Source organism: Miscanthus floridulus, chromosome 15 (assembly GCF_019320115.1).
Source record: "Miscanthus floridulus cultivar M001 chromosome 15, ASM1932011v1, whole genome shotgun sequence".
Classification (NCBI taxonomy): Eukaryota; Viridiplantae; Streptophyta; class Magnoliopsida; order Poales; family Poaceae; genus Miscanthus; species Miscanthus floridulus.
Genome location: NC_089594.1, coordinates 2,675,944 through 2,688,222, shown reverse-complemented (window position 1 = coordinate 2,688,222; position 12,279 = coordinate 2,675,944). Strand labels below are relative to the sequence as shown.

At 45.5% G+C, this 12,279-nt stretch overlaps 1 protein-coding gene across 4 annotated transcripts; it reads right to left on the bottom strand.

Moving 5' to 3' along the window:
* Positions 1-270: 270 nt before the first annotated feature.
* LOC136507875 (LOB domain-containing protein 23-like) lies at positions 271-11,867 on the bottom strand. 4 transcript variants are annotated; one of them, XR_010771768.1, is made up of 7 exons: positions 11,772-11,867; positions 11,475-11,694; positions 10,948-11,091; positions 10,138-10,279; positions 9,566-9,791; positions 8,869-8,993; positions 1,165-1,212 (listed from the first exon to the last, which is right to left on the bottom strand). XR_010771768.1 is itself a non-coding variant. In XM_066502471.1 (6 exons), exons 1-5 carry the CDS (start codon positions 11,855-11,857, stop codon positions 9,607-9,609), a joined length of 777 nt encoding a protein of 258 aa, XP_066358568.1. In that variant the 5' UTR covers positions 11,858-11,867; the 3' UTR covers positions 8,815-8,993; positions 9,566-9,606. The 4 variants fall into 4 exon arrangements, 2 of the variants coding, with proteins under 2 accessions (XP_066358569.1, XP_066358568.1); XR_010771769.1 differs by having other exon boundaries at positions 8,869-8,968; XM_066502471.1 differs by lacking the exon at positions 1,165-1,212 and having other exon boundaries at positions 8,815-8,993.
* Between the last annotated feature and the right edge of the window lie 412 nt (positions 11,868-12,279).

The following is a 12,279-nucleotide window of genomic DNA, read 5'->3' as shown; positions in this document are numbered from 1 at the left end:
CCAGTTGTCCACGAACAATCCTACTGTGCAGACCATGTGAATCCAAACGCGTCCAAAATAGCTGACTCTCAACTCCCAAGTCTACCAAAAGGTGAACCTCTGAAACTTCACTGGCTCGTGCAAAAACTCTTCTTCACACATCAAGATCCCTCAGCTAGCTTCGTCTTGATTCTTAGTTTCTATTTTTATTTTTGCCGAAAGATCTTATTCTTAGTTTTTAAGTAGAAATGCTGAGAGCCTGAGATTGTGATGCTCATGTGACCCGATTAACTCATCTCTTAATAATTTCCCATCTTTCGGGAAAATTACAGCGGCGGACAGCGAAAGAGACAAGAAGTTTTTTTTTCTTATCGACAAATGGAAGTACATAATTCACTCGTTCATGCCCAGAGGGTCTCTTTCTTGAGGCACGCCTCCTGCAGCATCATTGCAGTGTTCCCTGCAGAGCCGAAGCTGCCCAGCATCTGCTGCTGATGAGCTGCTCCAGTGCCGTTCAACGTGTTCATCATCAGGCCATTCTGCACAAGCAGGCTGCCATAAGCCTCGCATTCCATCTCCTGCTGCTGGTGGTGGTGATGGAGTTGTTGCTTTGCCGGAGATGGCACAGCAGCAGCTGAAGCTGAATGCGCATGGCCGTCGTCGTGCTGCATCTGGACGCAGAGGATCTCGGCCTTGGCGAGGGCGAGCTGCACCTGGAGCTGGGAGACCTGCTGCTGGAGGAAGGAGATGGTGCCGACGCAGCCGTACACAGGGTCCCTCATGCGCGCGTTCGCCTCGTACACCAGGCTGCTCACAGCGTCCGCTCTCTGCTCAGCAGGCAGCTCCTGGAAATGGAATCAACAGTAGATGCAGTTTACGTTAGCCTGAATGATCCATGGATGACAGTAGCTCAAGGAGGAGAATTGAACGGACCTGCAGCATCTTGCTGACATTGCTGGCGCCGAAGACCTTGTGGACGATGGCGAACTTATGAGGGTCCTCGGGAGGGAAGTAGGGCGCGAACACACACTCCTGCGTGCACCGCCGTCGCAGCAGCTTGCACGAGGCGCACGGCGGGCTGCTGCTGCTGCTCCCACTCCCGCTTCCGCTGCCGGCCATGTTCTGGTTCCTCGGTCACAGGGGTTTAGAGCGAGCAGTGAAGACAGGATGGTTGCAAAGGGAAGGGGGGAGACTGCCGGGTGCAGAGCCTCCTCTTTTATAGAGCCAGGCAGGCTAGAGGAAGGAACAGAGTAGGTTAGAAGAACTGATGATAGGTCTTGAGATGGGAGAGATCAGATAGTTCGCATTAACTAGCAGAGTATCAGGTCAGGACAAACATGATAGAATAGAGATTTGTGTTTAGTACTCTATTGTCATGCTGACCTATCAGCTAATGACCTTCCTTCCAGCTGGATCACAGGCACAGCAAGCATGTTATGGCCGTGTAGTGCTGTACCAGTACAGTGTGTATGGTTTCTTTGTCTGTATTTAGCAGCCACGATCAACAAGGTTTGTTGGTCGCAGCTGAAAGTCTTTATCTCCTTATAATTAACTATAAACAAGAAAGAAAGCTAAACGTAGTCTACGCGTTCATGGTTCATGGACGTCTCCTAAGCGGTACAGTTGTGGCATGGAATTTCTACCTCCGTTTTCACTTGCTGCAGCAGTCGGCGATAGGCACCCGTAGCTGGCCGGAGCCAGACAGAAATATGGAAGTGCATGCAAGCACCACTTGAGACCTCAAACTCTGACAGACCAAGACTGCCTTGTTTATTGTCAGTGATGACAAATTAAACCATGTTCCATGTTAATGGCTCACATAGTCACATGCATTACGATAGGTAAATATCTTGAGAAATGAGTTGACTACTATTGCAGTGGACCAAGGGCAGTGGCCGGCTGCTGTGTGTCCTAGCACACTGACCACACCTAGCTAGCTCTAGAGAGCAGGATTATTTGACTATGGGTGATGGTGGAAATTAGCGCCACATGCGCGTTCGGTCTGTTCACCTTAGGCCAGTTTCGGTGGAAGGTTTCACCTCCCAATTTTCAAGACGTGAGATTTAACATGAAACAGGTTTCTCTCTCAGTGCATAGTTTTATTGCATAGTTTCGTAGAGTTATTTTAGCCTTTCGTGGGTCCCACCAGTGTCTCTCTCTTTTCCCTCTCTTCCCCACCGCCGGCAAGGTTCCGCTCACCTGCGAAATTCGCCGTGGCCTCAGCCTCCCCGTCCAATAGCTCCCTCACGCAGCTCCACCCCTCTCTTGCGGTCCTCTCTGACCCGCTCACGTCGCCTATCATGGCCGGAATCGCCTATGCGACGGCGGCCGGCGGAGCCCGTGCGCGGCGGAGCTCACGCCCGCGGTCGGCGGAGCTCACGCCCGCGCGCTCCCGGCCGGCGGAGCTCGTCTTCCCCTCCAGCAGCGGCCTCCCACGCCGCCTTCCCCTCCCGACGGAGCTCGCGCCTGCGGCTAGCGGAGCCCGCGCGCGGCAGAGCTCGCACCCATGGCCGGCGGAGCTCGTCTTCCCCTCCAGCAGCGGCCTCCTGCGCCACCTTTCCCTCCTGCGGCTAGTGGAGCTCATCTTCCCCTCCGGCGGTGGCGGCCTCACCCGCGGTCGAAGGAAGAAGAAGTCGCGCACGGGATGAAACGAACGAAGGCTCTCAATGGGGGTTTCATCCGGTTTCCAATGTTTTGGAAATAACGCTCACTCGTTTCGTCCCCATGAAACGTTTCCCTTCTCTCTCCTCCTCAATACATGCAAAAGCTCTATTTCTGCTGATGTGACACTCTATTTAATGTGCATGAAACCCCATGAAATCTGCATTGAGACTGACCTTATTAGCTTAGGGAAGGAAGAGTACACCTAGTTGCAATACCTTAGGTACAGACGCGCCAAAGCCGTCTAGCACTAATTGACCCTAAGTACTAATTGACTCGATCTTAATGCTAGTAGTTTTTTAGCAATACATGTATATAGGGGTCACAGCTTATAAAACGAACGATGCATGCACTAGCTAGGTAGGATTATTCATCTAGGCCTGGAATGAAATTGAAACAGGGCAGGGAATTGGCACTGGAAGTGTTCAATTCAACATGGATGCTGTCTGTATTGTTGTTTTCTTGGCATTCACGTGGTCAGCTCTCTCCATATGGGATCCCTGCTCCCCATTCCGTTTCAGTTCTAAGACTGGACACGGCCACATCATGGTAGGTTCAATCCAATCCATATAAATTAAAGAATCACTAACCATTAGTACATTGCAAGCAAGAGAAAACGACAGAGTATTAGCAAAGATGAGGGAGAAAGCTGGCACGTATGTAAGCAGTAGGTCCGGAGTGGCTAGTGGCTACCATGCATGCAAGACGAGGCCATTACAACAGCAAGATTAGGGATTTGTCGTGTATTACAACAGTGGGGAATCGGAGCACACCATATTAGCAGGCATTCGTGTCTTAACTAGGACTAAAGTTGCAGCAGGAGACAAGTATGCTATACCTACATACATCGACCATATGCATGTAGTAGTAGTGGGTCTCTACCAGTTGTGACATGTGTACAAGTTAGAGAGTGACACATGTACCGTGGTCTGGAGCGCACTGGCAGTCGGATGCGGACTCCACAACGACTCGCTATATTTTACCCGGGCCTTGTTTAGATGCCATCCAAAAGTTTTTTCATTTTTTTCATCACATCAATTTTTAGCTGTTTGTATGGAGTATTAAATGTAGGTAAAAAATAACTAATTACATAGTTTAGTTGGAAATCACGAGATGAATCTTTTGAGCCTAGTTGGTCCACGATTGGACAATATTTACCAAATAAGACGAAAACGATACTATTCATCGGGTTCAAAAAAATTTACAAAGTGAACAAGGCCCCACGCTCGTTTCCAATCTGCATGGCAGAACAAATTCTTGATGCGGTAACTATCACAACACCACGCATGCACGCATATATCAGCTACCATGACGTCTCTATTCGTGCATTAATCTTATAGACCGTTTGGCACAGCTCAGCTTCAATAGTGAAAACAGTTTTATAAGTAGCTTTTTCGGTGAAGCTGAACTGTTTTGAAAAGATTGTTTGGCAAAACAGCTTCCCCAACAACTTAATAGAGAGAAATGGAGGAGAGAGCTATAAAAAGCTACTTTTTTCAGCTTCACCTTAACCCATCTCTTCGTGAGAGGAGAGAAAAAACAGCTTCAACCATAAAGCTATTTTTAAAAAGGGTATTTGGCAAAAAAAAAAGCTCACAATAGCTTGTGAAGCTGTTGGTGAAGCTGTGCGAAACAAACCCTTAATTTGTATGAAAATGGAAAATAAAAGGAAACAGAACAAGGCATCTTTTATTTTCAATGTGCACGTACTTATACTGCAGCGTGTTTGGTTTTTTATTGCAAGCACAACCGATGATTGATCTTCACAAGAAAGAAGAAAGGATGTCCTAATTGTCCCGCTGTCTCTTAATTACAGAGGATCGGCTTTCTGGTTTTCTCACTGGGCGCCTGGCCGATCCATGAGATGGAAAGGCGTACATGAGTGATCTCGAGAGTCCAGACCAGGAGGAGGCAGGACTTCTAAAAAAGTTTGCTGCCATGCGTGTGTGCACATGCGTTTGCTATCAAAAGCTAACCTTCCGGAGGTTTGATTGGTCCCTAATATGGATGGATCCCATGCCAATCAAGTACAACCGCAGCTGCCCAGCCCTCTACCACTACATTAAGCTCTGCCGACAGTGTTAGTTTCTCGTCTTAAAAAAAAAGACAGTGTTAGTTTCACAGCCTATGTGAAAGTCTTCAGATTTTTCGAAGTCAAATTCAATCCGCCACTGGGTGTTCACCCACATGGCTACATGACGACCCACATCTAACCTCTTGTACTCCACATAACCCTTTTACTTAGCATCCCAAGTTTCCTTGCTGGAATAAGCAGCAGACGTCCTTTTTCTTGAAACACGACAACGTGTTCCCCATCTGAGCACTTCAGACTCGATGGAGGATCATAACTCTACCAGGATGGACCTGGGCAAGTAACAAATTTAGGTTCTTTGTCGTTTCACATAGCATGTGTTCCGGGATCATAGTTAGAATATTCTACTGCCACATTTTAAGTAACTGTCATTCAAAGGTATAATGCCAATGCTTATTACTTCCAGCTACAAACCTTCTATAGCTAGATTTCCAGGTGTTTCCAAGAGCATATATCAAGAAGAAAATCACCAAATGTTTGTTTAAAACGTGACAAATGCACTGTGTCAGGACAATTTTTTCTCCTGTGCATTTGTGCCTAATAGCAAACTCCGCCTACGGTGGGGCGCCTTTGGTGTCCCAGCATAGCAGGTTCCAAGTCCTGGTAGAGGGAGAGGGTTGTGTTAGTCGTGGCGAGCCAATGTAAAAAACTTAGCCACTTTTATGGAGATGAAACCCAAAAGAATTCGGTTGGGGCATAACCCTCTTAGCGACGCGCCATGTCGGAACCCGGGTATGGTGTTAAATGAGCAAGGGCCGGGTCGTCACCCCCGTGACGCGCCGTGTCGCGATCTGGGCACGGTGTCAAGTGAGCAAGGATCGGGTCGTCGCATCCTTAGTGGCGCGCCACATCGGCGCCCGAGTGTGGTGCAAAATGAGCAAGGGTCTTTACACCTACACCGGCGGGTGCGAAGGGTAAAGAAGCTAGTCGAGCCAACTAGGATCTGTTTAGGTAGCTGGAATGTAGGATCCCTTACGGGTAAGTTAAGAGAGTTAGTGGACACAACGGTTAGGAGACGTGTAAATATCTTATGCGTCCAAGAGACTAAATGGAAGGGGTAGAAGACGAAGGAGGTGGACAATACTGGCTTCAAGCTCTGGCACACATGGACAACTTCAAATACAAATGGAGTAGGAGTTTTGATTGATAAGAGCCTCAAGGATGGCGTGGTGGAGGTGAGAAGGCAAGGAGATAGGATCATCTTAGTTAAACTTGTCATTAGCGATTTGGTCTTAAACATAATTAGTGCATATGCCCCCCAAGTAGGCCATGATGTGAGTGCTCAGCGGCTTTTCTGAGAAGACTTAGATCGCTTGGTTAGAGCTGTCCCTAGTAGCGAGAAGTTTTTTATAGGAGGTGATCTTAATGGCCATGTAGGTGCATCAAGCGTAGGTTTCGAGGCGGTTCATGAAGGTTTCGGATATGATAGTAGGAACCAGGAGGGAAAGGGAGTCTTAGACTTCGCCATAGCTTTTGATCTGATGATAGCTAACACTTTCTTTTGTAAGAGACAGTCCCATTTAGTGACCTGTAGTAGCGGCCAGTACTCTAGTCAAATTGACTTTGTCCTTACTAGAATGAAAGATAAACGAACTTGCGTGGACTGTAAGGTAATACCTGAAGAATGTGAGGTCGCTCAACACAAGCTGATGGTGGCTGACTTCCGCTTTCTGGTGCAAGCTCGTGGGAACAAATAAGCTTGGGTTGCTAGAACAAAGTGGTGGAAATTAGAAGGGAAGGCATCAAAGGTCTTTAAGAAAAAGATCATTGAAGAGGGCCCTTGAAAGGATGAAGGTGATGCAAACAGCATGTGGGAGAAGATGGCAACATGAGGAAGGTTGCTTCAGAGGTGCTTGAAGTGACCAAAGGGAGCGGATGCGACTCAAAAGACACTTGGTGGTGGAATGAAGGTGTGCAAAGGCTATTAAGGAAAAGAAGGAGTGCTATAAGCGCTTGTATCATGACAGGTGTGCAGACAACATAGAGAAGTACAAGGTGACAAAGAAGACTACAAAACGAGCGGTGAGTGAGGCAAAGGGGCGGGCCTATGAGGACCTTTACCAACGTTTGAGTATGAAGGAGGGAGAGAAAGACATTTATAGGATGGTTAGGGCTCGCGATAGGATGACAAGGGACTTCAACCAAGTCAAATGCATAAAGGATAAGAGGGAGCAGCTCTTGGTGAAGGAGGATGAGATCAGACATAGATGACAAGAGTATTTTGATAAATTGTTCAATAGTGAGAACGAGAACACCACCGTTCAGCTAGACGACTCGTTTGATGACACTAGCAGACGCTTTGTGCAGAGGATTCAAGAATCGAAGGTCAGAGAAGCTTCGAAGAGGATGAAAAAGGGCAAAGCGATGGGCCCTGATGGTATCCCAATCAAGGTGTGGAGATGTCTCGGGGATATAGCTATAGTATGGCTAACCAAGATGTTTAACAATATCTTTCATTTAAACAAGATGCCTGAGGAGTGGAGAAAAAACATATTGGTACCCATCTACAAGAACAAGGGAGATATCTAAAGTTGTACTAATTATCGGGGAATTAAGTTGATGAGCCATACTATGAAGCTATGGGAGAGAGTCATCGAGCAGCGCCTATGAGGAACGACCCAGATATCAACAAACCAATTTGGTTTTATGCCCGAAAGGTCAACCACAGAAGCAATCTTCTTAATAGGACAAGTTATGGAACGGTTTAGAGAGCAGAAGAAGGACCTCCACATAGTTTTCATTGACTTGGAGAAGGCTTATGACAAGATACCAAAAAATGTTATGTGGTAGGCTTTGTACAAATATAAAGTCCTATCAAAGTACGTGACCCTCATAAAGGACATGTGCAATGATGTTGTGACGAGTGTTCGAACAAACGATGGTAACACATATTACTTTCCGATTAAAATTGGACTTCATCAAAAGTCAGCCTTAATCCTGTATCTCTTTGCCTTGGTAATGTATGAGGTTACCAGGAACATACAAGGGGGTATCCCTTGGTGTATGTTGTGCGCTGATGATGTAGTGTTAGTGGACAAAAGCTAGGCGGGAGTAAATAGAAAACTAGAGTTATAGCGGCAGACTCTTGAGTCTAAAGGTTTTAGATTAAGCAGAACTAAAACCGAATACATGAGATGCGACTTTAGCGGAGCTGCACAGGAGGAGGGAGATGTGAGTTTGGAAGGTCAAGTGGTGCCTAACAAGGATACCTTTTGGTATTTGGGATCGATGCTACAGAGGGATGGAGATATTGATGCGAACGTTAACCATAGAATCAAAGCTGGGTGGATCAAGTGGCGACAAGCTTCTGGCATTCTCTGTGACAAGAGGGTACCACAAAAGCTAAAAGGCAAGTTTTATAGAACGACGATTAGACCAGCTATGTTGTATGGAGCACAATGTTGGCCTACAAAGATTCGACATGTTCAACAACTGAGTGTTGTAGAAATGCATATGTTAGATGGATTTGTGGTCACACAAGAATGGACCGAGTTCGGAACAATGATATATGTGATCGCCTAAGGGTAGCACCAATTGAAGAAAAACGTGTCCAACATCGGTTGATGTGGTTTGACCATGTTCGAAGGATGCCTCCAGAGGCATCAGTGCATTATGGAGTTATAAGCCAAGCTAATAATATGAGGAGAGGTAGAGTTAGACCGAAATTGACATGGAGAGAGGCAATAAAAAGAGATTTGAAAGCTTGGGATATACCTAGAGATCTATGTCTGAATAGGAGTGCTTGGAAAGTAACTATTGAAGTGCCTGAACCGTGACTTTGGGCTCTTGGTGGGTTTCAACTCTAGCCTACCCTAACTTGTTTGGGACTGAAAGGTTGTGTTGTTGTTGTTATATTTATGCCTAATAGCACATTTTCCACAGGAAAAACATAAACCCTGCCCCTTTTTTTCTTTTTTTAAGAAGGACGGGACGGTGGGACATTTCCCAAGCAATAGTCTCGAAAGACAGTGCTTCACACGCATTGTTCTCCAGCACTCACTCAACAGTCAGCAACAGATTCCAGTTTCATATTATTTATTTAAGGCAATATGTCAATCATGACGGGCAGGCGGAGTTACTTTATAATTGTTCTACACATGAAAAACAGTCTGCACATATTGAAGATATCAACTTACTTGCAGAGCGAGTATGCTACCAAAGGATGCAAGTACTCTTCGATGTCTTCGTCTTAATGTTGAATCAAAGACTCATCCATAACTCCACTTAATGTCTCCACTGCAAAAATTATCACCTAATTGGACTGCATGTAAATAAAGAAAATTAACGTCTTCCAAATATACTAAGCGCAACTGTGCAGAGCTAGCAATACTTCCTGCGATCAAATTGAGCAGAGTAGGCAACCAGGCTGCAATATGTGGTTAAGGATTGTAGTAATGTAATCAGCAAACCTTTTATAGTAAATATGCCAATGACAAATGACATGATTCCATGTAAGCATCTTATTTCAATGCAATTGACTTATAATTAAACTTTTTGAGCTGAAACAAGACATGATGATCTAATCACAGTTTTCTTATTTATTTCAGGGGTCCAATGCTGCAAAACTAAGCTGAAAAATAATGTGGTTCTGTTTTGGAGAACTCATGAACAGAGGTTGTGGACTACTTAAGAAAATGAGGACGGCTGGCATGCACATACTGCTAATGCCACTCCCACGTACCCAATTTCAATAATCAGATGAATGTAATTGACACTGCAGATATTAATTTGAGCTAGTACTCTAGAAGTTGAACTAGGCATTTAACAGATTGAAGTGCATATGCACTGGTGGTAACTTAGAAAGAAATAAGTAAATTAAGGCATAAAACTCACCTTTTTACAACATTCCTCTCGGTCTTGTGGAAGATGCCACGCTAAGATTGCTTCAAATCTCCTAAGTTCCTTTCCTGGCTATGAAGCAATTTCTTTATGTTCCTTGTTTTAATCCCTAGCCTAAACATTGAACTTCCTGTTAACTTTGGTTTTCCTGATTGCAAATTATACTTCTTGTGAACACCTAAAGCTCTCCTTTTCATGTATTCAGCAGACTGTGTCTGAACTGTCACAACAGAAGTAAATAGCATTAGAAAGCTATATCGAAAATATGTTCAAACAGTTGAAAGATACAAGAGAAGATTTGGTGTCATAATGGGTCCCCAAATCTCCCAGATAATAGATGTCACGTTTGATTAAAAAAACAAGCCATTAGTTACTCAAACATAAAGGAAGACATACATTCAGTCAGATTGGATCTCTGTTGATTAAACATATATCACTCCTTCATTTACTCAACTTCAGAAGATAAAGGCAAGTTTAGTTTCTCTGCACTTATTTTACTTGAAAAGTTCAAACAAGCTCAGTTTCTCTGCATGTAATTTAAGCGATCCATGGCATTGAAAACTCACCAGAATGCTGTGCAGATAATGACTTTGCCAAGTTCTGGAGTCCTGTTATATCATTGATCTTGTCCTTCTCCTCGATGGAATTAGCAGAGTCCAAGTGCGATGGGTGGCTTGGATGAATGTGTGCAAGAGCATTTGCAAAAGCCTGAATTAGTTACAATATAATGTAAGCCAATGTCATTCACCACAGTACTCTATTTATATGTGCTCAGATCTACAACCATAAACATTAGTATATTAGTAGCAATATACAGTAGTCATCATGCGACCTTCATCGCTTACCTCAGATAGAGCAAAAGATGATACTTGTCCATTTAAATGACAAGAACCTTCACCCATTAGAGAAAATATGAATTGGAAGTAATATTTCCTGATAGAGTTATTTCAATAATTGTTTCTGAAATAATTGAGACTTATTTTTTCCCTTAGTACTTATTTACTTAATCATATCATACCATCAGTTTTCTTATCAGAGTGGCATAAAAAACTTAAACTTACACAAGAGCATTAAACTTTCCAGCACATGGAATCGCCTAAAAGTAGTAACTAAAGGGAGATAACAATGTAAAGCAGGCAAGCAGGAAGAGAGGAAGGCTTCTTCAACACATTTCTTAGATCTTCAGGTTAAAAGAAGTACAGTAAGCCTCTGCTTCAAACTTCCAGATTACTATTGGATTGTGTTCCTCACACCATTGAACCTAATAGCTTAAGTGCCAACATGCCGATCAATAAGAACAGTAAAGGGGCAATACCTACAACAATGGTTATAGCTGAATAAGACTACCTTCTTTATCTAAAAAAAGAAAAGACTACCTTGGAGGCAATGACGTAGAAGCCATTATCAAGAGAGTCCTTTGCGAAAGTCAACCACTCCTGACGGGACACTTGCAAGTGAAGGTCGTTGCAGTATCTAGCGTCTCGAAGCAGCAGGGACTCGTATCTCATGGCAAGGCAGCTCTGTCAGTGTACATGAAGAGTAACAGTATTAGCAGAGAAGAACGCGGCGCATGCTCTACATTTGTGCGAACAGAAGTGAAAAAGGACGCATTGAAGCCTGATAAAACAAATGGTGATTGGTGAACACATGTCGGCTGATGAATTTGAGTGTTGCACTTGCACTGTTGCTTGCTAGTGTATTTGAAGCATGCTGCAATCATCTAAAATAAGATGCTGCAAGCCTGCAATTAGGAATGTATACTGAAGTGAAGCACGACAACTGCGGGCGCTCAAATCAGAGTAAAACCCCAGGCAGGGCGGGAGCACGGACAAATGGAGCCTGCAATAGCAGTGCATAATCTGCACACCGTACGCGCCAAGCACTAATTTCGTTGGGTGCTGACCTCGACATCGCCAACGAGGGCGAAGGCGCGTGCGAAGAAGTCGGCGACGGCGAGGCTCCTCCCACCATCCAGCACTGAACCCGTCGCGGTGGATGCGAACGCCTCCGCCGCGCTTGCTTGCAGCAGACTCCGGGCCGCCGAGCGCGTGGCGAGCAGCGCGGGGACGTCGGCGCCGGCGGACAGCGCGGCCTCCAGCACCCGGAGATCCTCGTCCTCGAACCTGCAGCGCGGAGGCGGAGAGAGGGGGAAGCTGTAGGATGTTGCGGAAGGTGATTTGTATTGTATCGGGCTTGCTACCTGCGAAGGGAGAGGCGGGAGGAGAAGAGGGAGAGGGCGTCGGGCGTAGGCGTAGCACCACCGTCGCCATCCATCGTCGGCGGCATCAGCCCTGCCAGTCTCCCCTTTCGATTTTGTGGGATTTCAAATCGCGGCTTGCATTGTGTCGCCGGAGACGAATTTGAGATGGCAAGGAGGGTTTTTGTTTGGGGTGGGCTGCATCCTGCCTGAATTCAAACGAATGGGCTGGGCCGTCTCATGGACCGTGCCGTCCAGGAAATTTGTGGGCTTTAAGGCTGGGGACCCTGTACTGTAGTTTCCATTTTCTACTCTCTGGATTCTAAAAAAAAATACTCACTCATGAACCGCAGTAGCGAAAACCCCCGCTACCGTTGCTGAATTAACGAAGCCGCTTCTGTTTGTAGTCACTGAAGCTTAGAGAAAATAATGAAGAGTCCATCCTGCGTACATATTTCTAGATCCGTCGTTGCGCCTGGCATATCTGCTTCATCCGACAAACGGAGAGGGA

Coding starts and splice junctions, on each gene's coding strand:
- LOC136507875 (XM_066502471.1), bottom strand. CDS start 11,857: ATGCCGCCGACGATGGATGGCGACGGTGGTGCTACGCCTACGCCCGAC. Junction 11,695..11,771: donor TCCCGCCTCTCCCTTCGCAG/GTAGCAAGCCCG, acceptor TCCGCGCTGCAG/GTTCGAGGACGAGGATCTCC. Junction 10,280..10,947: donor TCTACGTCATTGCCTCCAAG/GTAGTCTTTTCT, acceptor TAACTAATTCAG/GCTTTTGCAAATGCTCTTGC.